Below are 27,728 nucleotides of genomic sequence, written 5' to 3' on the forward strand. Positions count from 1 at the left end.
CCTTTGAAAGGCAGGCGATGTGTTGTTCCAAGCAGGATGAGTACCTCAGACTCTTTTCCTTCTGGAGTGTCCATTAACAAGGCAAAAGGAGATTATCATCCTCAGGTGAGGGACCAGAGTTAGAGGGATCAGTCTAGAAAGTACTATTTGTGATGACCTTTGTTGGATGAGTTTGACTTCACCAGGCTCAGAACAAGGAAAATTGTCACATTTCATCTTGTAGTTAATTGTACTTCTTGTGGTTAGTTGTACTTAGTGTGGGTTAGCATTTAAATATTTTTGTACACTACCATAGCAAAGTGAGTTTGAACTTAAATTCCTGAAATATTACTGTGCGGGTTAGGGTGGCAGGGAAGGCCTTCTATTACAGAGTAGAGCGGAGGGGAGTTGTCCGCCATCAAAAGCCACACTCAGTAAGGGACAGAGTGTTTTACCTGAAATTACATTAAGGCACAGCTTACTATCGTGTAATATAGAACTCAGAAGTGAAGAGCGTTAACTATAACGGAGAGGTTAGGTTTCAATCAGTTTTGTCCCTAACATTGATTGCTGTCATTTAAGCACTACTTGTAAATTGATTTGATCATGCCAAATTAACCAAAGCATTTTGAAACTTCAGAAGTACCACACGAGTTTGGTTTGGTTTGTTTTTTTCCGCATAGTTCCCTCTAGGGCACTTGTTTCTACTATTATCTATCCTGCTTCTATAAGTCATTTTGTCCACAAGGCTCTAAGCTGCCTCCCCAGATTTCAGCCTATCTGTGCCACAGGTGGGCGTTTCAGCATTCTTCTATTACCATAAAGTAACATGCTGAAGAGAAAGCCTTAAGAAGAGCTCCAGCAGCTTGTTAACAGAGAAGGATGGAGTGGTACTTGGGAAGTTAATTAGCTGCAATCTTGTGGAAGATTTATTTCAAGTCCATCCAGGTTGGTCTAGGAAAGGCATGGTAAACCCAGGGTGGATTGAATTTGTGATTTCTGCATTTTCATATATAGTTATGTAGACTTCTCAGGTCATGAAACATAATTGGTATTCCTCTGTACACAGACCAATATAAGTTAGGGTATAATTACCATTTTTTCTTCTGAAGAAAAATTCCCCCAAATAAACAGAAGTGGGTTTTTTTGTTGTTTTTGCTTTTTTTTTTTTTTTAATGTGCATTGGCTTGGAAAAGCTTATAATATTTGAAATCCTGACTGTGTGAAAGTGGGTTTAAAATAATTACTAATTGTTCCAATCCTTTGCAAAGACATACTTTTAAAGTTGTCCGCATCACATGTCCTACACAATGAGAATTTACAACTGTCATTGGGTCTGGTCTTTCTTACATACAGAGTTTTATATGTGTAGAATTCTAGTGGCTCTTACATTTTAGAGGAAATTCCAGATCTATAAAAAAATAGAAAACAAAACTGTTATATTTCTGTTAAATTTTATTTGGAAAAAAAATCCTTTGAAATAAGAAAGGCAAATGTTACTTTTAAAATGTTTCAATTGCATGAGGTTAGAATTGTGCTCATTTAATCTCATCCCGCTAAGGAAACCATTGCTATCATTTTGGTACATAGTTGTGTGAGAAGATATTGCTCCAAAATTTCTTGACTTTTTAAAACCTTATTCAGAAGAGACTAAACTAAATTAAAAGAGAATAATTATAGGTGAATTAAAGAACTGTCAGTACTGAATTTTAATGTATAAAAAAAAGCATGTGCCCTTTTTAAATAAGTGGCTATACCTGTTGATTTCTATAGCCACATGTTGGTTTACAGAGATATCAGACATTCAGTAGCTACAGCCACAGGTGGCCATTGAGCACCTGAAGTGTGGCTGGTCCAAACTGAGATGTGCTTTCAGTGTAAAGTATACACAAGATTTCAAACACTTTGTACAAAAGAAAGCATGTAAAATATCTCTATTTTTTATATTGATTACATGTTAAAATGACAACATTTTGGATATACCAAATGAAACAAAATATTATTACATTTACTTTCACTCTTTTTTTCTCTCTTTTTTTTTAACGTGGTTGCTAGAACATTTTAAATTACATATGAAGCTTGCATTTGTGACCCACATTATATTTCTGTTGGACAGTACTGGTCTAGGCCATCCATGTGTACACATACTTCTGTTTTAGTAACAGTATCACCTTCTCAGATAGAAAACCCTATTGAATGACTTCCAACTCTTACTTCTGATTTTATTTTCTTACATTTCAAATACTATTTTTCAACATCATCTTTTGATTCTTTCTTTTCCATCCCAGTACAGTGGCACTTTAAACTGCCTCTCCTTTTGATACTAGTAAGTCTCCTAGGAATTTAAATAGGGCTCAGTGAAAGCAATACTTGAACCTCATTCATATGTTCAAGTTAGATCATTATTCCTAATAATGGCTTTAAGTGCTTAGATAGATCAGCACTTCGTGTCTTGAATTGCTTGTCATTTCTTTATAAAGATGTTTCAAGAAATTGCTCCATGCATTCCCTTCTTTCATTGTTTTCTAGCAAAGAGGAACATAATCCTTTATTAATTTGTTGAAAGTCAGAGAAGAAAAGCCTTTTATAGTAACGAAAGCAAAATGTTTCCAGGTACTGAGAATAAAGAACGAAATTGGTTATGAGTGATAGTCCTACAAAAGTTAATTTTTAAAATAAATCATGAATGCACTGTCAGTCTGCCAGTGGCTTTGACCTCTATTTCATTTTCCCGTTGTGCTTGGGTCCAGGTTGTCATCAGCTACCAAGAGGAAACCTATGTAATTCCTAGAGAGCTAGAAGTTGCACTGTTAGACTTAATAGCATGGTAGTCATGGAAGCATCAGTTATCTTCATCAAGGCAATTCAGATCTGATTATTGTAGAACTGTGTTGAATACCAAACCAGTGGAGTAGTAGCTGGAGCTAAATCAAGGGATTGTCATTTTTGTCAGATGATTACGGCTGACTTGGAAGAGATATGAAAGGGTTGAGCTCTGTAAATATTCTCTTTTCAGCAGAAAAAGAAAAGGTCCATCATGGCCTTAAGATGCAGCTTGTTAGCTTGATGAATTTCAAACTATTTAACCTTAGCAATTATGTACCCCCGCCTACATACAAGTATATTCGTGCCTTGGGATTATATCTCCAAGGACTGATAGCAAAGCATATTGGTAATTTTCTATTAAGATAAAATGCAGCCTTTTTATGTCTAGTTAGATCTCTCAAAGGACAGGGCATGCTCTGGTTCAAAGTCCTAATTATTAACTTGAGTTATATGTTCAGGTAAACATTGGAACACATTTATTTATAAGTTTTTAAAAACTATTTAATGAAAAATATATATAATTTAACCTTTCAGAGATGATGGTATTCATTTAAGTTATGCTATTAATGTGTTACATTTTTATAAAGTGGAAGTATATTTGATTAATTTTTATTTGCCTGAGGGACTTGATACTTTTAAATAATAGACATATTAAATAATAGCAACCTATTTAAATAGACACACCCAACCTAATGATTCAAGGACATTTCTGCAAGTTTATAAATAATACTAAATGCCAGAAAGTACAGTGTATTGCTGCTTTTATGAAAATGTGCATTGGTCAGTTTGCTTTTGTATTTCTACTACCTGGGCACTTATTAAACTCGTATATAAGAATAGATGACATAGAAACTGCAAACTTCAAAAGAATTGCTGAATTCTGAAATAACTCATTCATTTTAGGAGAAGAAAGACTTGGTATGCCATCTAGTGGGCATATATAGCACTTTGGTTATCAAAAACTAACTTGAGTTTTGCTCTTCTTCAAATGCAGCTTTCTTGACACTTTGTGTCTCCTAGGCCATAGGCATAGATTATGCTGGTGTTAATCTCATAATATTTCAGTTTTGTTGTAATTTTGTCCGATTGTATTTTGGAAAGGCATATTGAAAATGATCAAAATTATCAAAAAGAAATCTAATGAAAGGAATAAATCTGTGTGAACTATGAAACAGATAAAAAGAAAGTGTATTAAAACAATTTCAGTGTTTAATCAGACTAAGATCAGTTAAGGCAAAACTTCAACATTAAAAACAAACAAACACGCTTCCCTGGTGGCGCAGTGGTTGAGAGTCCGCCTGCCGATGCAGGGGACACGGGTTCGTGCCCCGGTCCGGGAAGATCCCACATGCCGCGGAGCGGCTGGGCCCATGAGCCATGGCCACTGAGCCTGCGCGTCCGGAGCCTCTGCTCTGCAACGGGAGAGGCCACAACAGTGAGAGGCCCGCGTACCGCAAAAAACAAACAAATAACAACAACAAAAAAAAAAACCAGGGAGTTCCCTGGCAGTCCAGTGGTTAGGTCTCGGCACTTTCACTGCTGTGGCCCAGGTTCATTTCCTGGTCAGGGAATTAAGATCCCACAAGCCATGAGGGGCAGCCAAATTAAAAAAAAAAAAACAAAAACAACAACACATTAATTATTAAATTTCATTATTATACATATTTTTTTCTGAAAGAATATAAAAACAATTGTTTCATTCTTTTATATGTTAATGTATAATTTAAATAGCTTTATACATTTTAATTTACTGCTTTTTTTTTCTATAGAGAAATCCAAGACCAGTGACTTATCAGTTCCATCCAAATTTAGATTATTACAAAGCCCGAGGAGCAGACCTCATGAATAAAAGCCGGTAAGTCCTCTTTCTCTGATGAAAGTCACTAAGCTTGGAGATCGTCAGGAAATTTGCTGAAAATAATTTCCCAGATTTGAGTATACCAATGGTTAATGCATGTAATGAATCTTTGTAAAATAAATTATGAGTTTTTTTAAAAGCATGAGCAAAGAATATATGTTGATGTCAGTGGTAAGATGAAAAATTAAATAAATGTAAGAGTACTTGTTACAGATTGAAGTTTGACAACTTTGTTTTTCTAACACTAAGAAACCTGAATAAATTGTGCCTGCTTGTGCAGTCTCTTTCTAGATCCTTGCTGTTGATTGAAAAGAAGCAGTTCTATAATATATGTTTAAATTATTTCAGTAACAAAATTAAAACTGGGTTTCCCAGTTGTCTTTAGAACTATACAATAAGCTTATAAATGCATCTTGTGTGTGCATTTGTGATTATATACATAGAAGTTTTAAGGGTCACTGTAGGAATAAAAAGAAACATTAAAATCCTACTTTTAAAAGAAATTAACACTGGCATAAAGGGTTGATGAACAGTTTCGTTCTTCCATAATACTATACTCAGATGTCTCAAGAGTTAACTCATCAAACCAGAACCATCTCAAATTAGAACATAATTTCAAAATTTACTCTGGTAGACTAAAATGTTAGTCATGATAAATGCTGCAAGTTGTCCGAATTTTCTTCCTTAAGCATTTTGCCTGTGTGCTAGCTTTTCTTCAGTAGAATTCCAACAACCTAAATATACATGGTTGGAGTACACATACATGATGTGTTCTGCTCTTACTTGGAGAGTTTTTAAAAAAGACATAATTCCTGACACATCGAAACTTGTTGTCTGAGGAGTGAGAAGGATTTTATAAGAAAGCAGCTAAATTTAAACTTGCATTTTGAACCCTTAGTGTAACGTTATTTTTAAATTACCCATCCTTGATTGAAGTCTGTCTCATGTTTTGAAGGGCTGTGTAATTATGAGACCAGTTCTGCAGCCCACAAGGCTTCTGTGAAACTCTTTTCTGTTTGTTCATTTCATTTGATTCTTGGTTCACAAATAAAAGGTTTTTCACTATAGTCACTTTGTTCATTTAATTTAACAAATTCTTCTTGAGTGCCAGACTCTCAGTATTCTAGGCATTGGAGATAGTGAACAAACCAGACAAAAATCCTAGCCCTCAGGAATCTTACAGTCTAATCACTTGTATTTCCTCCCTGTCAAGTATTTAGTTTTGATATGTTTTTTAAAAAGTATATTTTAGGTACTTTCTTCATACAGGATCTTTCTAGCTGGAGCTCCTTCTTCTCTCCCCTAATCTCCACCCTGCACCCTCTGCCCACCACCTCCCCCAGGTTAGTTTTCACAGGACAGCCTGTAAACTCTCAGTTTCCAGCAGATTAGATCACACTCCCACTTGCCGCGGAGCAAAGGCTTCCTGATACCTCCCATAATCCAGTCTTCTTCCCTTGCCCCTCCCCTAGTGACCTCATCTCCTCCACCCTCCCCTTCTCTTCCCTCTTGCTTGAGCTTGCCTGGGGCCATAGTGCTTCCCTGTTCTCCTCCCACCTCCCCCTCTTCCTTTTCAGCTTCATGATTTATGGCTCAGCACAAATATCTCACATAAGGCAAGCCTATCTCTCTCTTACAGTTTTTTTTTATTTTATTTTACTGACATAGTTGATTTACAATGTTGTGTTAATTTCTGCTGTACAGCAAAGTGATTCAGTTATACATGTATCTACATTTCTCTTCCATTATGGTTTATCACAGGATATTGAATATAGTTCCCTGTGCCATACGGTAAGACCTTGTTGTCTATCCATTCTCTGTATAATAGTTTGCATCTGCTAATCCCAAACTCCCACTCCATCCCTCCCCTCCCCGCTCCCCCTTGACAACCACAAGTCTGTTCTCTATGTCTGTCAGTCTGTTTCTGTTTTGTAGATAGGTTCATTTGTGTCATATTTTAGATTCCATATATAAGTGATATCATATGGTATTTGTCTTTCTATTTCTGACTTACATCTTCTTTTTCCATTCATCTGTCAATGGACATTTAGGTTGTTTCCATATCCATGTCTTGGATATTGTAAATCATGCTGCGATGAACATAGGGGTGCATGTATCTTTTCGAATCATAGTTTTGTCTGGATATATGCCCAGAAGTGGAATTGCAGAATCATATGGTAGCTCTATTTTTAGTTTTTTGAGGAACCTCCATACTGTTCTCCATAGTGGCTGTATCAATTTACATTCCCACCAACAGTGCAAGAGGGTTCCCTTTCATCCACATCCTCTCCAGCATTTGATATTTGCAGACTTTTTTTTTATTAGTTTCTGCTTTATAACAAAGTGAATCAGTTATACATATACATCTGTTCCCATATCCCTTCCCTCTTGCATCTCCCTCCCTCCCACCCTCCCTATCCCACCCCTCCAGACGGTCACAAAGCACCGAGCTGATCTCCCTGTGCTATGTGACTGCTTCCCACTAGCTATCTACCTTACGTTTGGTAGTGTATATATGTCCATGCCTCTCTCTCACTTTGTCACAGCTTACCCTTCCCCCTCCCCATATCCTCAAGTCCATTCTCAAGTAGGTCTGTGTCTTTATTCCTGTTTTACCCCTAGGTTCTTCATGACATTTTTTTTTCTTAAATTCCATATATATGTGTTAGCATACAGTATTTGTCTTTCTCTTTCTGACTTACTTCACTCTGTATGACAGACTCTAGGTCTATCCATCTCATTACAAATAGCTCAATTTCATTTCCTTTTATGGCTGAGTAATATTCCATTGTATATATGTGCCACATCTTCTGTATCCATTCATCCGATGATGGACACTTAGGTTGTCAAGGCTGCCCACTCTCACCACTCTTATTCAACATAGTTTTGGAAGTTTTAGCCACAGCAATCAGAGAAGAAAAGGAAATAAAAGGAATCCAAATTGGAAAAGAAGAAGTAAAGCTGTCACTGTTTGCAGATGACATGATACTATACATAGAGAATCCTAAAGATGCTACGAGAAGACTACTAGAGCTAATCAATGAATTTGGTAAAGTAGCAGGATACAAAATTAATGCACAGAAATCTCTGGCATTCCTGTACACTAATGATGAAAAATCTGAAAGTGAAATCAAGAAAACACTCCCATTTACCATTGCAAGAAAAAGAATAAAATATCTAGGAATAAACCTACCTAAGGAGACAAAAGACTTGTAGACTTTTTGATGATGGCCATTCTGACCGGTGTGAGGTGATACCTCATTGTAGTTGTGATTTGCATTTCTCTAATGATTAGTGATGTTGAGCAGCTTTTCTTGTGCCTGTTAGCAATCCATATGTTCACACAAGCCTCTCTTGACCTCCCTTTTGTCTTCACCTCCCTTGGTCACTCTCTACCCCATTGCCCCCATCTTATTTTCATAGCATTCTTTACTCACAGAAGTCATAGACATATGTATCATCTATCTCCCCAACCTCCCCACTAAAGTCAAGCCCCCTGCAGGCAGGTCCCTTGTCTTACTCACTACTTGAGGGCACCTGGAATAATCTTGGCTGGTGTGGGGAGGTTACTCAGTATTTGTTGTATGTATACATGATTCTATTTTTACATTTTTCAACATCTACTTTTTTTTTTCAAAAAAGGAAATAGACTGTACCCTTTCCTTTTTCCCCTTCATGTTTTATCTTTCTTCCATTTAGCTTTCTGTCCCAGCATTTTTCTTCTCAAAAATGTTGGTTCTGTTTTATGTATTTCCTTGTAAGCACATTGAGATTCTTATACAAAGTAACACTGTAAGGATGCAAGGCAGATTTCTCATCATCACTGTTGCAATTTCAAAGCTTGAAATTGAAACTGAACCAAATAAAGTGTAGTGTGTGAAGACATCACAGACCAGTAAATGAGGAAAGAAAGAGTTCAGAGATGGTACTGGGAAACTTGACAAATCTTTTGAAAAGGTATCAACTTATAAACTTAACACACACCAGAATAAACTCTGAGTTAATCAAAGTTCACTCAAATAAGCAAACATAGAAATAAAACACAAATGTCTGTCTGACCTCTAGTTACTAAACTTTTTAGCCTTAAAAGTAATGGAAGAAATCACAAAGGGAAGGACTGGTGGATTTTACTACACAACTGTTTTTAAGTAGATGTCAAAAATAAAATAAACTGAATCAAAAAGGAAACAGAAAATTGGGAAAATATTTGTAGTATAAATGACTGACAAACTATAATATCATTAATGTATAGAAACTTACACTGTTCAGTAAGAAACACAAGATCTGTTTCAGGGGCCATCACATCTCCTGCCATACTCTTCTCTGCCCAGAGGATCTCAGCCCAGGTTCATGGCTTTACATTCCATTTATGACTAAAGGGTCCTTCACTTATATCTCCAGTCTGACCTCTTCCCTTGAACTCCAGACTCACATGTTCCAAACTAAACTCTTGATTCCACCTCCACACACCTGTTGTTCCCCCAGTGTTTCTGCATCACAATGAATGTCATGACCCAGGTGATCAAGCCTTAGAGTTGCCTTTAACTCTTCTTTTTCTCTGACATCACACGTCAAGTGCATCAGCAACTCCTGTTCAAACTATATCCTGAACTAAGCCACTTACCTCTCTCTGCAGTGGTGGCACCAAGTCACGTGGCCTTGCCCATCTCACCCCCACGGTCTCCTAACTCATCTCCCTGTGCAAGTCCGATCCTATCACTCTTCTGCTCAGAGCCCTTCCGTGGCTTCCCAAAATATTTGGGGTCAAATCCAAAGCCTTTTCAGTGGTCTGCAAGGCAGGCCCTACATGATCCGGCTCCTGTCTCTCCAACCCCACCACCCTGCTCTCTCGTTCACTGGACTCCAGCCACACCGGGCTGCTTACCATCCCTCCAGCTCTCAAGCAAGTTCCCACTTCAGGAGCTTTGAGCTTGCTTTTCTCCGTGTCTGGATTCTTCCCCAAGAATCCACATGGCACACTTACTGCTCAGTCTGTGTTCAAATATCGTCTCTTCAGAGAACCTCTCTTTGACTGCCCCGTCTAAAGTAATGGACCACTTTACTCTGTCCCTTTAATTTGCTTTGTTACTGTTTTTGTGGGGTTTTTTTTAATAACTGAAATGGTATTTTTCGTTTTTTATTCAGCTTTTTGGTTTGTTTTTATAGTTTGTTTCTTGCATTGAAATGTAAACTCTGCATGTGTGTCTTGTTAACTGTCTTATCCTCAGCACCTAAAATAGTGCCTAGAATATAGTAGGCACTCAATGAAAGAAGGATTACAAACAGCAAATAAACATTTTAAAAAGCTGTTCAAACTCATAATTAATCAAAGAAATGCATAATTAATTAAAACACCTATGAAGCACTGTTTTTCACCTTTCAAATTAGCAAATTAAAAATAAACGAGGCAGAGGTGAGTAAATCATCACGATCTACTGTACGGCCTAGGCCCATAGTTAATAATACTATATTGTGTACTTAAAATTTGCTAAGCAAGTAGATCTTAAGTGTTCTTATCACAAAAAATAAAATAAATAAAAATAGTTGTGATAAAGAGGGTGGGAGGAAACTTTTGGGGGTGATGGATAGGTTTATGGCATATATTGTGGTGATAGTTTCACAGATGTGTACTTATCTCCAAACTTATCAAGCTGTACACTTTAAATAGGTACAGCCGTTGTATGTCCATTAGACCTCAATAAAGTGGTTTTGAATGAATGAATGGGCAAGCCAGCACGGGTGAAGGTGCACGGATATCCTTAGTCACCAGTATAGGGAGTGTAGGTTGAGACAAGCTTAGTGATCTTGCCAAATAGTACTCCTAATTCTGTATGTAGCCCTTATAACTACCACCTTATTCCCCAGAGGTTTGTTTATTGTGCCACTACTTTATCCATGATCAGAAGCTATTGTAGCTGCAAAATCCTCGGGAAAGTCCCCCTTTAGCTATTTAATGCCTAAGATGCTTTTACCAAGCTGGACCCTTCAGCCATAATTAGCCTTGCAACTACTTTCTTAGCTGTATAGAGGCTATTAAAGAGTTAATGCATTGGGACTGTCATTGAGCAGCAAGACAGGTAGTGGGGATGGTCTAGAGGGAATATATATCCTCATGGGGGAACCCCACGCAGTCATCAGTTAGCAGAGGACAGACAAGAGGCAGGCAGACACCTGGAAAGCAGGGAGCTAATACTTGCTACGTCTGTGGCAATGGACTTCTATTTGTGTTGCTTATCCAAATGAGGGATGAGGATGCAAAGATGACATGTGATTTTGAGATAAGAATATCTCTAGAAATCAAGAAGCCTGATTTCTCTTCTCTGCTTTACCATGGATTGCTATAATTAAGTCTTTAAACACAAGTGCCTAGGTATTTTAGTGGTAGATTTTCCATTACGTGTGTGGGTAATATTCACTGTGCTCTGATTTTACTTACTTGCAAATTTCTCTTTAAAAATGGGAATTGACATTTTGTTATTCATTCAATTTTGGGGCTCAGAACAATAATTTAACACTCAAATCCTACTCCAATTTTGTCCTTAAATAACCATAAAAAAAAAAAAAAGCACATCTAAATTGTGACTAGTCTTCAGAAAGACCCATCTAATTTACTCAGGAATCTATGACCACTGAAATGCCCAATTGAGAAGTCATGGAACAGAATTTAATAGTTTTTAAATACTGCAACCTCTCATAGTAAGAGTAGAATCTTTATTCTTCTTTATTCCTTTATACCTTCTTTATTCCAGAGCATTCATGGGTTTTCTGTTTTGAAAATGACACAACGCAATTTCTCAGAATGTGTAGTTTTTATCTGCTCTGCAGAGGTGATGAAATAATCACACCTGAGCTGTCAGCAGTGACTCAAGGCCACGTGTCACTTTATCTAGTGGTGCCTTCTTACAGACTTCACAACTATAGGTCTTTTAACTTGCTTAAGCAATTTCATATCACCAAAGTTAGACATTTCACTTGATTAAATGAGGCCTTGGTAGAGATGGAAGAAACCAAGCTAAGTTCCTGATCTGCCCACTCACCAGATCAGCAATAGCATTCTTTGTGCTAATATTCCCACCTTTCCTCTGCCTTGTGTCAGAGCTTAAACAACTTAACTGTTACCAATAATGAAAGATTCCAGAATTAGAATTCTGGCAGGTACAGGCCTCTGGCAGGCCTCTACAAAAGGCCCCTTGTCAGGATCCTTGCATGGGAGCCAGCAGGAAGCCAGGGAAAGATGATTCTAATAAGAGTGTTCTCTGGGCTTTGAAGATGTTTTCCGCATTCCTCAGCTGGGCTCCAGGCGATGAAGTAGTGATGGTGTCCAGTCCATTTTTACCCCAAGAATGCCTGATGGCCAATAATTTTCCATCTCTCCTTGGGATCAGGATCTGCCTCAGCTTAGGAGCGTTCTTCTCAGGTCCTGGCCTAACAAGAATGTCCTAGAAAGTGCGTGATCCCAGGAAGCTCAGGAATTCTTCTACCAGTTGTCATCTTATGCTAGAATTTGAGCTTTGTGAGAACAGGGACCACATCTGCCTCTGTCATTGCTGTTTCCTCAGTACCTGGCACAGAGAACACATTCAAATACTGGTGAAATGATTAAATGCTTTCTAGCCTCATTTATAGAGTAACCATATGGATGTCAGGGACTGAATCCTCGAATCTTCATAATGCCAGGGCCTAGCACAGTACCTGGCACTGTTTCTAGTATTCAGTGAGTATTTAGTTTAATGACTGAATAAATAAATACTGTTTTGAATACCTAAAAGGCATTATAAAATTCTTCTGGCCAATTTCCATTTTATATGGTCCACAAGAATTTTTAAATTAGGCTTTATTGTATTTACTCAGAAGTATTTTATTGCTAAAATATGGTAAAGAAATAATATGCTAATGATATTTCCCAAGTCATGAAGCCAAGAAGTCCATGGTTATAGTCCATTAGTAGTTAATTGGCTAATCAGAATTTTAAAGGACACTGATTTCTATATAAATGTAATTTTGTGATATTTTTGTGCTCAAATAAGAGTTTGTGCTATAAACACTTCTATGTCTGAAATGCTCTTTCTCTTGTATCAAAGAGAGTTGTTAATTCCTAACCAATTTAGGTAAATTGGTAAAACTATCTCCTGTTTAGGGCAGAGTAAATAAATCTTTCTCCTGTTTTAAAAAATTTAAGTGTAATTTGTACACAAAACACAGATCTTAAGTGTTCGGTCTGATGAGTTTTGACAGCTGTGTATACCCCTGTAATCACCATCTAAAACAATGTATCTGGAGTGAACATTTCTTTCACCCGAGGATTCCCTCGTGTCCCTTTACGGTCAATTCCAACCCTTCATCCCAAGGCAACCACTGTCTGATTTCTATTACCTTATATTAGTTTTGCCTTTTCTTGAGCTTCCCGTAAATAGAGCCACACAGTATGCACTCATTTTTGTCTAGCTTTTTTCATTCAGAATAATGTTTTTGCAATTCATGCGTGTTGTTGCATGTATCAGTAGTTTCTTCCTTTAGATTGTTGAGTCGTATTCCACTATACGATGTATCACAAGTTGTTTATCTGTTCTCTTGTTGATAGATACTGGCTTATTTCCAGATTTGGGGTGTTATGAACAAGACTGCTAAGAGCATTCTTGTACAGGTGTTTTGATGTTTTTGTTTGTTGTTTTGGGTTTTGGTGTTTATCTTTCCCTTGGGTAAACACTTAGAAATTAAATTGTCCTAATGCATAGATCTATGTTTAACTTTATAAGAAACTACAAACTGTTTTACAAAGTAATTATACCTTTTTCCACTCTCATCAGGAAAATATGGGGGTTCTAACTGCTCTTCATCTTTGCCAACATTCGCTACTGTCAGTCTTTCTGATTTTATCTATTCTAGTTGGTGTGAAAATGGTATCTCATTGTGTTTTAATTTGCATTTTCCTGGGCATCTTTTCATAGAATATTAGTATATCTTCTTTTGTGAACTGTCCAGATAGTTTGCCTGTGTTTAATGGGTTGTTTGTCTTTTTATTCTCAATTTGTAAGAATTCTTTATATATTCTGGATAGGAGTCTTTGTCAGATAAATGTACTGCAAATATTATCCTCCCGCAGTGTGTGGCTTGCCTGTTCATTTTCTTAGTGATATCTTTTGATGAGCAGAAAATTATTATTTCAATGAAGTTTCTTTTACCAGTTTTTTTCTTCTGTGGCTAGTGCATTTTATTTTCCTATTGAAGAAATCTCCTATCTAAGACTCACCTTAGTTTCCGTTGTTGAGGGTCCTTAAGACCACGCTCGGCTTCAGTGGTTCACTGGAAGGACTCACAGAACTCAGAAAAGCTGATAGACTCATGTTTATAGTATACTGTGAAAAAAGACTGTAGATTAAAATCAGGAAGGGAAGAAGGTTGGTGTTGTCGACTGAAAAAATGCACAACCTAGAAGCTGAGGGTTATGTCTTATTCGGCAGACTTTCTGAGGTCTTCAAGCCAGGGAGACAGGACTCTCAGATCACTCTGAGGGACTGCTCTGAAGAGGCAAGGGGGGAGCCAGGATATACAGTAGTTTTTGCAACAAATACCAGGTAGTCGGAGCATCAAAAGTTTACTGTTAATTAAAGAAAACCAGACATCTCACGTTAAAGAATGTAGCGCTTTTCTATGTATGTATGGGAAGATGCAAGAGTCTGGGCTCACTGAAATCATTCCTTTGATGTGCACCTCAGCTACCTGGGGCCAGCATCCTGTGCTTTCTCATCCAGGGTCTCCTCAGGGTGCACCATCAGGGTGGCTGCAGCAGTTGACTGCTAGATGGTGGGCATTCGGTTTCCATCCTGAGTTTCCTCAGGGCTCACCATTGGGGAGGCTATAATGTGATGGCTTGATGGCTGCAGCATCCTTTGTTTACTGATATGGCAGGCAACATTTTTCACTCACAGTCTAAGAGAAACCAGGTACAACTTTCCAGGTATCTGCTCCCAGTGGACTGCTTAAATCTCCTGGGAACCATGTAGGGCAACACATGTGAAGTGTTGCCAACCAGGGAAGCTCACCCAGGACTTGGTGACCCCAAGGTTTGTTATTAGAGATCAGTCATGTAGTCATGAAGCAACTATGTGACTAACATTAGCTACTCCATCTCCAGTTCCCTCCAGAGGTCAGACTGATATAGTGTGGCAGGGGCCCAGGTTGAACAAAAACAGACATTTACCATAAATCTGATTGTTAGCATAAACTTTGGTGTGGCTCAAGGCCCCAGGTCTACAAAGACACTTTTATCAGGCAGGATATTCCAAGGACTAGAGGTTATCTCCCAGTTGTCCCTCGAGGGCCAGTCCTAAACAACTTTGCAGTGTGCAGGATTTGGACAGTCCAGGCCCGCTGAGTTAGCCCTTTACTGTACAGTCTCAAAGATATTCTGTATTCTTCTAAAAGCTCTGTAGTTCTAACATTTGTATTAAATCTGTGGTCCACATCAGGTTAATGTCTGTGTGTGGAGTGAGGTAAAAATTAAAGTCCATCTTTTTCCATAAAGGTATCCAGTAGTTCAGTACCACTTGTTTAAAAAGTCTTTCCTTTCCCCATTGAATTAAATTGGATCCTTGGTTGAAAATCAATTGACTATATAGATATGAGCCAATTTCTGGACCTTCTATCCTTTCTCTAGTACCACACTAACTGAATTATGTAGCTTTATAGCAAGTCTTGATTTTAAATAGCCTGAATCCTCCAACTTTATTCTTTTTTCATTATTTTGGCTATTCTGGGTTCTTTGCATTTCCTTATAAATTTTAGAATCTACATGTCAATTTCTATAAAAATTATTGGGATTTTGGTTGGAATTACATTGAATCTATAGATCAATTTGGAAAGAACTGATACCTTAATATTATTGAATTATCTCATCCATGAACATGGACTGTCTCTTCATCCAATTAGTCTTCTTCACATTCTCTCAGTAGTGTTTTATACTTTTTACTGCAGAAGTCTTGTATATATTTTTTTTTCAATTGAGAGAAAATAAATTCCTCTTTTTTTCTGCATCTAACCTGTTCCCTTCCATGGCTGTACTTTTTTTAATGTGACTGTTTCCTTGGACTTTTATGTGCACTCACACATTTCTTTATCTTTATTGGCTCCCATACCTCCTTCCTTAAAACTCTTAACAGTTGATTCTTGATACATGTTAAGTACAGCTGTTTGTGATCTTTTTTTTAATTGTGAAGATATATAGTGATTCTCAAAGTGAAGGTAGAGAGGTGAAGAGGGCAAGACTCCCCACCAGGTGGGCACCTCAGAATTGTATCCTCTTCCATTCTGATGTATTTCCCTAGCTCAGAGACTCCCATGAGCCACGGTCAACGGGAGAGATTTGTATCCCTCTCAGATACTGGGTCAGAAAATAAATTAGTTGAAAACCACCACTCTAGAAATAGAAACCTCAAAATTTATTCCTACAGGTATGTCTTGGGGAGTTTATCTCATGATTTTATACAATCACTATTAATGTGTAATTGCTAATTATTTGTTATATTAAACAAATATTACAAATTGTGTTCAGACCCAATTAGGTGAGCCCTACAGTCTAGCTTATATCCACCCTCTCGTGAGGGCTAGCTTTTCTATCCCTAACAAGCACTCCTTTTGCTTCACATAACAGTCACAAAGATTTACATGCCACACGCAAAATAACCATGGTCTTCATAGATGAAAGGAAACATGTTTCACTTGAAAGGCAGATTCCTAAGGAATAAGTAATAGCAAACTAACTTTTATCACATAGTTTTTATAAAGGCCTATAAAATCTTGAGTTTCTTGCGATGTGGAGAGAGTTCATTTTCTAAGATAATAGAAACCTCACAATATGGCAAACAAATTAGAATTAGATATAGGTGTCTTTCATTGAAGCAAATTCGATACACTCAACCTTAAAGGTAAAGAATTAAGAAAGTTGGAAACCAATTCATTTTATAGAATTTGAGACCTTCACCTTAGAAAATTTGTGAGTAGAAGTACATCATGAACGTTAGCTCAAATGTTAGGATCACTTGGAAAAGTATTATTTTGCAACCATGACAACTGTTCTAAATTTCCAAATAAAAGATAGATGTATATAATAAGCATTCTGAAAGAGGTAAATATGAATCATAATCCATTCAGGGTACGTCAGTAATGACAGACTAGAAAATTACAGAGATGCAAAGAGAATATTTTTTCTATCCAAAAACCAAAGTCACATATTTATATTTACTTTTTCCAGCTACTCCTTGCACTTAAGAAGATAATTTTAAAGTAAGTTATATGTTTTTATGATGGAAAAAAGTATAGGTAGGATGAGGTGAGACTATGATAGAAAGAAAAGGAAATTTTGATGGAAGGAGAAGGAAAAGAATAGAGAAAAAAGGCCTCAGAGGGAAGATGAACCTAGAGGAGGAAGGAGAGGTGAAAAGAACAGAATAGAAACTGAGGGTGGAAATAAGGAGGCAGGGCAGACAGGTAGGCCCCTGAGTTTGAGATGGGTTTAGTCAGCATCCCTCAAGGGCCCACACTATCATTCAGGCCTCTTTTTGGTCCTGTAATCTTAGCAGGATAGTGAATGTGGTGGTAGAAGCCATTTGGCTCATCTGATCACAAGCTGTCAGAGTCAGAAGGGGCTTTCACTGAACCCTGCCTCTCACCCATGCCAGGGCCAGGGAGCCCGTGTGTCTGAAAATGATTTTCTAATCTCTACTTACACAGTTCCAGAAACGGAGCTCTTACTGTTTTAAATTGAGCCTGTGAAATCACTAGAAAGGATTTCCTGTGTCATAGCTTTTTAACTGTCTTCTGTTACTGTCTGTAACTTTTGTAAACTTATTTTTTTAAGCCACGCGAAGAAGCGCTGCTTTCCCTCATGGCAGCTCTCACAGTACTGGAGGACTTGCTCCCCTGCTTTTTTAGCCATTTCTCTTCCATCATAATTTTCATACCTGCCTACTGTTGCACTCCATTTTATAGACACAAAATTCAGTTCTGCCAGAAATTAATGCATCACCAAAACAGTCTGCCGTGATTGTACAGTTAGTTACCTCCTGCAGTGTAGACAGTCAGCTAGTATTTCTAGCCACATATCATATTTACTATTAAAGGAAAACATGTTTCCTATAAGAGGTTAATATATACTTACTATATATAGATACCATATTTACTTTTGAGGGATAATTTCACAGGGTACAGAATTCTAGGTTGGTGGGTTTTTTCTCTCAACACTTTACACATTCACTGCACTCTCTTCTTGCATACGTGGTTTCTGAGGATAATTAGAATGTGGTTCTTATTTTTGCTCCTCTGTAGGTAAGCTGTTTTTTTTTCCCCTCTGGCTTTTTTCAGGATTTTTTTTCCTGTGATTTTCCATAGTTTAAAAATGATATGACTAAGCATAGTTTTTTTTTGGCATTTTTCTTGCCTGGTGTTCTCTGAGCTTCCTGGATCTTTGGTTTCTTGTCTGACATTAATTTGGGGGAAATTCTCAGTCATTGTTTCAAATATTTCTTCTGTTCCTTTCTATCTTTCTTCTTTCTGGTGTTCCCATTATGTGAATGTTACATCTTTTAGGGTTGTCCCACAGTTCTTGGTTATTCTGTTCTGCTTTTTCTGTCTTTTCTGTTTGCTTGGGGAGTTTCTATTGAAATATCCTCAACCTCAGAGATTCGTTCCTCAGCCATGTCCATCAATAATAAGCCCATCAAAGACATTCTTTGTTTATGTTACAGTATTTTTGATCTCTGTCATTTCTTTTTTTTTTCTTAGAATTTCCTCCTCTCTGCTTATATTTCCTATCTGTTCTTGCATGCTGTATACTTTATTCCTTAGAGTCTTTAGCATTTTAATCATAGTGATTTTAAATTTCCAGTCTGGTAATTCCAACATCCCTGCTATATCTGAGTCTGGTTCTGAAGCTTGGTCGCTCTCGCTCTTCAAACTATGCTTTTTGCTTTTTTAGTACATCTTTTAATTTTTTTTTTTTTTTTTATAGTTGGACACGTTGTACTGGGTAAAAGGAACTCCAGAAATAGGCCTTTAGTAATGTGGTGATAAGGTGTGGAGGAAAGGAAACATTCTATGGTCCTATAATTAGGTCTCAGTCTTTTAGTGAGCCTGGGCTTCCAGACTGTGAACTTAACACATGCCTCTCAGCTGCAGCCCCCACCAACGTCGGGTGGAACAGGACAGCTAGAGGGGGCTGGGGTTGGGTACTTGCCTTCCCCCAGGTCAGTTAGGCTCAGCAAAAATCCCTGTAGGTTGGTCTCTGGTTAAATATTTCTCCTGAGGGCAGACCATTTAAGAAGAACAAGATGCTCTGGTGTATTTCAAATGGTTCCTTTTCCTCTACCCCTGCCAGAAGCACAATTTTTCTCCCATATTTACCATGAGAACCTGGTAGAGCTCCAGGAGGTAAAACTCGCTGAAGTTTGGGCTGCCCCTCCACCCTCCTGACTGGGTCCCCTGGGAGATTTTAACTCTCAAGTTTGTCCACACCGAGCTTCTAGCAATTCAGCCACAGTTCCAATTTCCCTACCCCAGCGCTGGTTCCTGTGGGTTTCTGCTCTGGTAGGTTGTGATCCTCTGTATTCACCCGTCACTCTCTCCAATCTGGGTGACAGCAGTTTGCCCTTTGACCTCACTTCTCTTACGGATCTAAGAAAAAAATGTTGATTTTTTTTTTCAGTTCAGCTTTTTACTTGTTGTTAGGACAGCAGTTTGCCCTTTGACCTCACTTCTCTTATGGATCTAAGAAAAAATTGTTAATTTTTTTTTCAGTTTGTTCAGCTTTTTACTTGTTAGGACAGTGTAAAGACTTCCAAGCATTTTACATGCTGGTCTGGAAGCCCAGAAGTTCACTCATCTAGAATTAATGCAGCCCAAGGATCTTATTTTTCTCCTACAACATGATTATGGGCTCAGATTAGCCTTGTAGACCAGACCAAAACATTCATGTTTGGGTGCTTGACTTTTTTTTTTTTTTAATATGAACTCACGTTAATCCATGCCTCCCTATTCTGTGTGTAATGAGCAGTTGTCAAAAGTTTTAACCTAAGTGCATATGCTTTCATTTATCTTCATTAAATTTTATCTGTTTCATTTATTTCTCATGCTACCCTGTTGAGAGTATTTTAAATTTTGATTATTTTATCTGATGTATTGGGTGCCTCTGCAGCTTTTGGTCTAAAATTCATAAGCCCATGTTCTCTTTCTTCAAGTCTTAAAACTATAGGATCTTCTATCTCAAAGGGACACAAAATATCATATAACTCAGCCCCCATGGTTTAAAGATAAGGAAACTAAGGTCCAGACAACAGGCTAAATAACTCTTCCAAGTTACGTAATTCAGTGACAGAAGATTATGACCTTAAAAAAAAGGACTGGTGAGGAGGTCTGTGAACCAAGTCTGAGACACATGTCACCAGAGGGGTGCTAGAACATTCAGCAGCACACGTGAGGTACAGTTGTTCAGCTGTAACTAAGCGTGTATTATCCTCCATTATATCCACTGCACCTTGATAAAATCCAACAGAGGTTAACGCTTCAGATAAGAAATAAAGTTGTCTTAGGATGACTTGTTTTTAGTGAACCAGACTGGCTACTTGTAATAAACACAACCATTTCCAAGTAATTAGTAAAAATATTTGTATAAACCAGTCTATTTTACAGTTTGGTCTCCACACTCCTTTTGAAAAATCAGAATATTTCCCCACTTCCATTCTTCTGATATTTCTATTTTTATTTAATAAAACAAAATGAGTAATATACTTAAGACAAACCCAACTGTCTAAAATTTTAAATGTATCTAAATAACAATTGGATCAACAGACTATTTGAAAATGTGGGGGGAAATCTTTGATGCAATTGCTTTCTTTTTTTTAATATTTATTTTATTTATTTACTTGGTTGTGCTGGGTCTTAGTTGTGGCAGGCGGGCTCCTTAGTTGCAGCTCACAGACTCCTTATTTGTGGCTCACCAGCTCCTTAGTTGTGGCATGTGAACTCTTAGTTGCAGCATGCATGTGGGATCCTGCAAGGGCCCCCTGCATTGGGAGCGAGGAGTCTTAACCACTATACCATCGGGGAAGTCCCGATGCTACTGCTTTAATCAGATGCAAATGTGCAGCTTTAAATGCTCTTATTGGGAAAACGAGAAAATGAATAAGTGAATGAATGAATGAATGAATGAACCAAGCATTCAACCTTTGGGAATATAGATAAAATAATTAAAAATGAGTTGAAAACTCATTATTTGACAAAAATATAAACAAACATCTAACAACATTTTATTGCAAGAGGAGTGAAATAAACAAATATTAGATACTTAATATCAAACTTGAAAGAAATCTGTAGGTAAGAAGGAAATAAATCAGGGTGGTGAAAAGATTTGGATACCAGGAAAGGAAAGAAGGTTGTGGAGAATTTTTACAGAGGCGATACTTTTTTTTTTTTAAAAAGCTTTAGAAAGGTTTTGGAAGTTGAATGAGAGCAGCTTATGATCCTGGGAATTAAGAAGGCATTGGAGACCCTAGAAGCTCTTTCAGTAAATAGAGTGTGGGTTGGAAAGCCAGGCTGCAAGAGATCAAGTTGGTAGGAAGAGAATAGAAGAGGCAGCAAGAGTCACCCACTTTCAGAATTTCAGAAACTGTACAAAAAGGGCCCAACAGTGAAGCCAGGTTGGGTTCTGGTACAGGTATTTTGAAGGATTCATGGATCTTCAGGAAGATGCCTCTGTTGCTGCTGATTTAACCCACTGAAGAAGGCTGTGCTAAAAGAAAGTTCTTGGCACAATTTCCAAACAATTCCTCCTAGGTGGTACTGTTTTTAATAATAGTATGTAGTGTAGATGACAGTAACGAAAGACTTTGATTACACAGAGCCAGTTGCTCATTAGATTTGGTGTTCAATGTCTTGTTAACTCCAAAGCCCTCTTAGCATTTCTTTTAACACTATTTACACATTGCCCCCATCTTTAATCCAATCCAGTCCGGTCCTCACTGTCCATCAGATCTCTTGACAACTGCATTAATTTTCATTAATTTAGCACACGTGACTTAACAGCCAATAATAATTGTTGCAGAGTGTTTAGTATGTCTTGTGAAGACTGCTGCTGCTAATATTTAAGATATCTCTTAGCTAACTTTGTCATAAAAGTTGTCATGCCTGAAACACAAACAGTGGGCAGCATGCTTAGCATGCTTGCTCTAGAAGTACATGGGTTATAATTGTTTCTATCTGAAAATACAGTCACCTTCAATAGTTGTTTTCAAAATTCTTCTTATTCTTCTGGAAGCATGGGTAGTGGATGAGGGGGAAATTGGTTGAAAACAAAAAACGTTCAGAAAGGAAAACAGTGCTCATCCTCTTTTAAGAGCTATTCAGATGAAAAATGGTTCAGCATGAACTTGATCTGTATGTTTTTCATGGTTTTTAGTAGTAATAAAGATGCCTTAACCATAGTCTCTTGATAATGCTGTAGCAGTTTCTTAGTACTTTTATCAACATATGAATTTTAGAACTGGCAATATGGGAATTTGACTAGTACATTTTTGTTTATAAAAAAAGGGTAACAACATAACTTCTTCATATCCGTGAATTATGAATCTTGACTTGAATACAAGCAAAACTAAAATGCAGTGGAACTTCAGTATCCTAATAACTCTTCTTTCCACTATGACTCGCGAGAAAGGGGGATGCACGCAGGCTGCTGAGTGCACTGCAGTGCCAGAGGTGAACGCCTTCTGAATCCAGAATTTATGAGTTCTTTACATGTCATTCATTATTTTTCTCAATAAACATGTATTGAGCGCCTTCTCTGTTGCCAAGCTGTAGTGTCTATACATTGAGAGGTCTCTACTTCCTTAGGAAGCGTATAAAAATTGGAAGTAAGTGGTGCATCATCACTATGTATCCTCATCTCCATTAGGAAACATTATTTTCAATAATTTTTTAATTTAATTTTATTTTATTTTTGCTGTGTTGGGTCTTCGTTTCTGTGTGAGGGCTTTCTCTAGTTGTGGCAAGCGGGGGCCACTCTTCATCGCGGGGTGCAGGACTCTGACTATCGCGGCCTCTCTTGTTGCGGAGCACAGGCTCCAGACGCGCAGGCTCAGTAGTTGTGGCTCACGGGCCCAGTTGCTCTGCGGCATGTGGGATCCTCCCAGACCAGGGCTCGAAGCCGCGTCCCCTGCATTAGCAGGCAGATTCTCAACCACTGCGCCACCAGGGAAGCCCCTATTTTCAATACTTTTTCGAAGGACATTAAATAGCTTTGTGCTTTAAAGATGAAATGATGTAAAACGAACCATTTGAAAAAGGATTTTTTTTCACATTTCATGTGTTATAAATGAATAGCTCTTTTCTTTTATAAAGCAAATTCCAGGTTTTAAATTTGATTTGTCCAATCTCTGAGGCAATATAAGTTTCCCATACCTAGCCCATAATATTAGCTAGGACCGTTAAAGACTTTATGGAAGGAAGAAGCATAGTGTTCTTTGCTTTTTATTACAGAACTCTGGATCAGTTCTGTTTTAGCGCCCTATCTAGTAATGGCAAGGATACAGCTGTCATATAAAAAGTAGGAGAATTACCATGTAAGTGCTGCCAGATAGATCTGAGAGGAGGAAATGTCATAACAAGTGGATCCCTCAAACTTAATTTGCAGTTTCCTACTTTTATGAAAAAGAAGCTAAATGCGAGAAAACAAGCTTCTATTAACGATTGGGCAGTAAAAATGCAAACTTTGATATTGACATGGTCAGCCTCCTACAACTAAAATAATTTATAATCATAACAGGTCTTTCACGTAATAGCCCTGAGATGCTTCAAGATTATGAATCATTTGGGAAGTAATCATTCATTTTAGCAAATGCTGACTTGGTGTCCTCTATCTGCCAGACAGAGCACAGGTGCTGGCAAACCCTGGTTTCTGAGAGAGGACCTGTCTGAGAGGGAGCGGGGAGTGCGGGGGAGTTGACTGCTGCTGAGACGTGGCGCGAAGTAAGGATGGACCTTTGCTCTGTGGAGTCATTGGTGACCTCCAGGGGTGGTTTCAGAGCGATGGCAAGGAGGCCACAGCCAGACCCTAGTGGGCCAGGACTGGAGAAGCACAAGTAGCACATTAAGACACTTCTGAAAAGACGTGTTGTGAGGAGGGAAAGAAGTAGGATGGTAACCAGGAAGGAATGAGGGTTCAAAGGAGAAGCTGGGAGACACGCTTGTGCGCACGCACATGCACACACACCACGGTTGTGTGCTAATGGGAAAGGTACGGTAGAAAGGGGGAAATGGTGATGCAGGAGAGCAAGATCCAAGAGCAACAGTCTCCAAAGGTCAGAGCAGATGGGATCTCCCCGCACGTGGGGAGGCAGGCCGTGGCCAGGAGCAAGGGACGCCTCCTCCATGGTAATAGGTGAAAAGGCTTAGACTACAGGTAGACGCAGCTGCCTTTTAACACGTATTTCTAGAACACCTGTTATGTTTTAGGCAACTGACAACATGGCAGAGAGACGGAAGTCCTGTCTCCATGAAACTTTTATTCCAGTGGGGGTTGGGGGAGGTGGACAGATCATAGCCAAATAAGTAAAATATGTAGTATGTCAGATGATACAAAGCGCCATCAAGAAAAGTAAAGCAGGGACGTGGGGAAGGAGGATACGGAACGCGGGGGCGGTAATGTGGGGTGAGGGCAGACTCAATTCTCGTGGACCAGAGCCCTTGGTGTACTTCTATGACCTGACTTCGTGGCTCTCAGACACATTTATTTTTCAAAGTCAGATTAAATATGGCCTTGTTCCCACAGGCCAAAGTTTGTGGGAAATCTATTCTCAGCTTGGCTTCCCAGGTGCCCCCTTCTGTGGGTTACCCCAGACTCGCCCAGCCCTGTACCTCTCCTTCAGAGTCCTCATCACAGGTTTTAGTCATACATCTGTTTATGTGATTATGTGATGAATGTATTTTCTAGAATCTCCAGAAGGGAAATTATGTCTGTTTTGGACAGTTGCAGTGTTGGCTATAATGGGCCCTGTTTGTTGAATGAATGAATGAATGAAAAGTAAAAAGACTATTTTCCATAAGCCACATCTTTAAGAATCTTATTGTTTATTATTCTGTGGTCACTTTGAAATTATCACACCTCACTTCGTGTAGCTGATCTAGACCTTTTTCAAAGCAGGTAAGGTATGTTTTTATATCAACAGAGCATGTGAAATAGAGTTGTCCTCTAATTTAAACAATGTCTCTCCACCTAATTTGTTTTTTTACAGGACTAGTGCCAAAGGTGCTCCCCTGAATATAAATAAGGTCTCTACTAGCCTGATGAATTTTGGAAGAAAGTTGATTTCTCCGGCAACGGCCCCGGGCGGTGCGGATGGCGCAGTGCCGGGAGGCAGTGGCGGTACCTCCTCCCCGGCTGTGGTTCCCACCAGGACCCTAGCAGAGGCCCCCAAGCATCCTCTGCAGCAGCAGCAGAGGCTGATGAAATCGGAAAGCATGCCAGTGCAGCTGAACAAAGGTAAGGGAAAATACCAGTTAATCTAGAGGAAACACTGCCAGGGTAGCCTGGGATTTCCTCACCTGCCTATGAGGAATCACCGTCCTAGAAAGAGAAATTAGTGCAAGACTTAATTTTTTTAAATCTGTTATAGTAGTTCCTTTTTAAATGGCAATATCAGATACTATATTGTTCTTAAGAATGTTTTATGAGGTAATTTGTTAAAGTACTTGTTTTAACATCTGTACCTTAGTATACTTGCATTTGCGTCCTGGTGATGCCCACAGAGTATGACGTGAACTATCACAGCACGGAACTTGAGGTCAGTTGACCGAGATCTCTGCTAGCTTTGTATAGTGATGCTTCTGGCTAGAAGAGCATCTGAAATGGGAAGGTCTGGTACCCTGGGCTCTGCTAGTCACGGCATTTGTCCGTGCAGTTGGTTTGGAGGAAGCGGGTCACCAGGCTTACAGTCCCTCTTCCAGCTGCTTTACCTCCAAGGAATACAAACTAGAGCCCAAAGTGGGGAAGAGGCCAAACAGAATATCTCAGGCAGCAGAGTTAGTGTCTGAGTCCCTGCACTGAGAGAACCAGAGAACGGGAGAGCCGGATCTCTCAGTTGACGAGTGTGCACTGCTGCTGGGAGTGCCGTCAGCGGCTCTTCTGCTGCTGGGACTCAGGTACGCTCCTTTCCATTTCAGGGCCTTTCCAGCGCTTCACCTGCCTCCGGTATTTTGTTCATAAGGGAGCCCTTCAGGTTCTTACTCATAACCTTTTTCTCTTATTTTCTACTTATTTCCAAAGACATACGAATTAAGTACCCCTACTCATAGCCGATTACAAACAGCCACATTTATTTTTAGTGATGGGACTCTGCTGTCTATACTATGGAAGCAAGAAATAGTAATACGATGGCAGAAAATCTACAAAAATCGGTCCTAAGGCCTCACAAAGCATAGTGTCTATGGCCAGTTAGTGTCAGAGCAAATACCCTCCTGACCCCTGCCTCATCTGTGTCTTAAAGGTGTCCCTGGATCATAGCCAAGTTCAGTAACAGGTGTTGACAATAACAATAGGAATATTGAATCAGTAAGAAGACCTTAAACCATGTTCCATATACTCTGTTTAAGGAGATTGCATCCAAAATTATTTTAGAAATCAAATTATTGGCATTTAAACTGGTCAGAACTTAAGTTAAATGGACTCTTCTCCAATGATAGAAAATAATGAGTTATTCAATAATGAGTGTGTGTTCTTCTGTTGGTTTCATCATGTTATCTATCATTGCCTATATGAAGTATTAGACTTTATATATTTAGTATTTAAATTTCTATTAGAATATTCCATTTACCTTACACACGAATATCTCTTTTAAAATTACATTCTTCTCTTTTTAATGTAGAGCTATCACACATGATTTAAGAATAGGAGACTTCAGATCATTAACATATTGTAAATGTATTTTAATGCCAGGAGACATGCCCACTTCCAGGATGGAAATGAATGTTATTTTATATATTTCTTAATTGTACTGTTTTACTGTTCTAAACAAATATGATTTCAATATTGCTTTGATAACGAGCTGTAGTCAGTAGTAATTCTAACTGATGGCAGCAAATGAGAGAATCTCTTTTAATGCCGTTAAATTTTCTAAGGAACCAAGCCAAATGACTATAGAAATATAAAGTTGTATCTCTAAGGAAATGTCAAGTATTAATATCACAGTAAGTGAGAAAGGAAGCGCATGAGGATGGAACAATGGATGAAACTAAGTCTCCAGTTACAAGGAAACAACAGAGCACTTAAGCAAAGTATTTGGAACATGAGCATCCCTGGGGCATTTTGTAACTGATCCCTGCGCTGAACGAAAGTGGTCTTGTTTGGCAACTCTCCTTTTTATTTCTGGTTTGTTCTTGTCATGTCAACCTACAAAAAGCTTGTCTACCTTCATATTAAAGGTATATCGTCCTGCTAATGCCCCTCCCTGCGTGAAGTTTTGAATAAAATGGAGTAAAAGGAAGGAGAAAGGTTTATACCCGTAGAAGCGAGGGTAGGTTGATCCCCTTCCTTTGTTCACTCTCCAGTGAACCACGGGCAGAATCCTGAAGCTTTCAGACCCTTTTCCTCACCCGGAAGTAAGAGGTTTGGGCTGATCCCTGGGGAGCCTCCCAGCTCCAAAAATCTGCGGTTCCTTTGGTAAAAGATATCAACATTGGTTGTTTATGCTGGTGTTTCCCACGAGTGTCCTGCTGTGCTGTGACACTGACAAATCTGCAGGTGTGTCACCTGGCCCGGCAATGAGTGAGCACAGTGTTTACCCTTTCAGAAGGCATGTGTTGGAATAGGACTTCTGACTATCTCAGAACAGAGTCACCTACTTAGTGCCCTTTTAGTGTACTCGGCTGGAAAATTTGAAAGTTGTTTTGAAAAGTGGTTGTTTACGCAGCTGGAAATCCTTATGGCTTTCATAGGTTAGTTAACTCTCGATTACCTGTGCTTGTATAGGGGAAGAGTTCTACGGAAAAGCCAACATTCATGTATGTGTCCCTTGAAATGCCTTCT

At 38.6% G+C, this 27,728-nt stretch overlaps 1 protein-coding gene across 2 annotated transcripts in view; it reads left to right on the forward strand.

The window, feature by feature from the left end:
* TBC1D5 (TBC1 domain family member 5) overlaps window positions 1-27,728 on the forward strand; it is a gene marked incomplete at both ends in the record, with an annotated part of 358,820 nt that overhangs the window by 255,691 nt on the left and 75,401 nt on the right. For both annotated transcript variants that reach the window (XM_079704730.1, XM_079704731.1), the window contains 2 exons: window positions 4,575-4,660; window positions 24,940-25,187. In XM_079704730.1, coding sequence (XP_079560856.1) covers window positions 4,575-4,660; window positions 24,940-25,187 — 334 coding nt within the window. The remainder of the gene's footprint in view (window positions 1-4,574; window positions 4,661-24,939; window positions 25,188-27,728) is intronic.

Source organism: Hyperoodon ampullatus (assembly GCF_949752795.1).
Source record: "Hyperoodon ampullatus genome assembly, chromosome: 5".
NCBI classification, from domain to species: Eukaryota; Metazoa; Chordata; class Mammalia; order Artiodactyla; family Ziphiidae; genus Hyperoodon; species Hyperoodon ampullatus.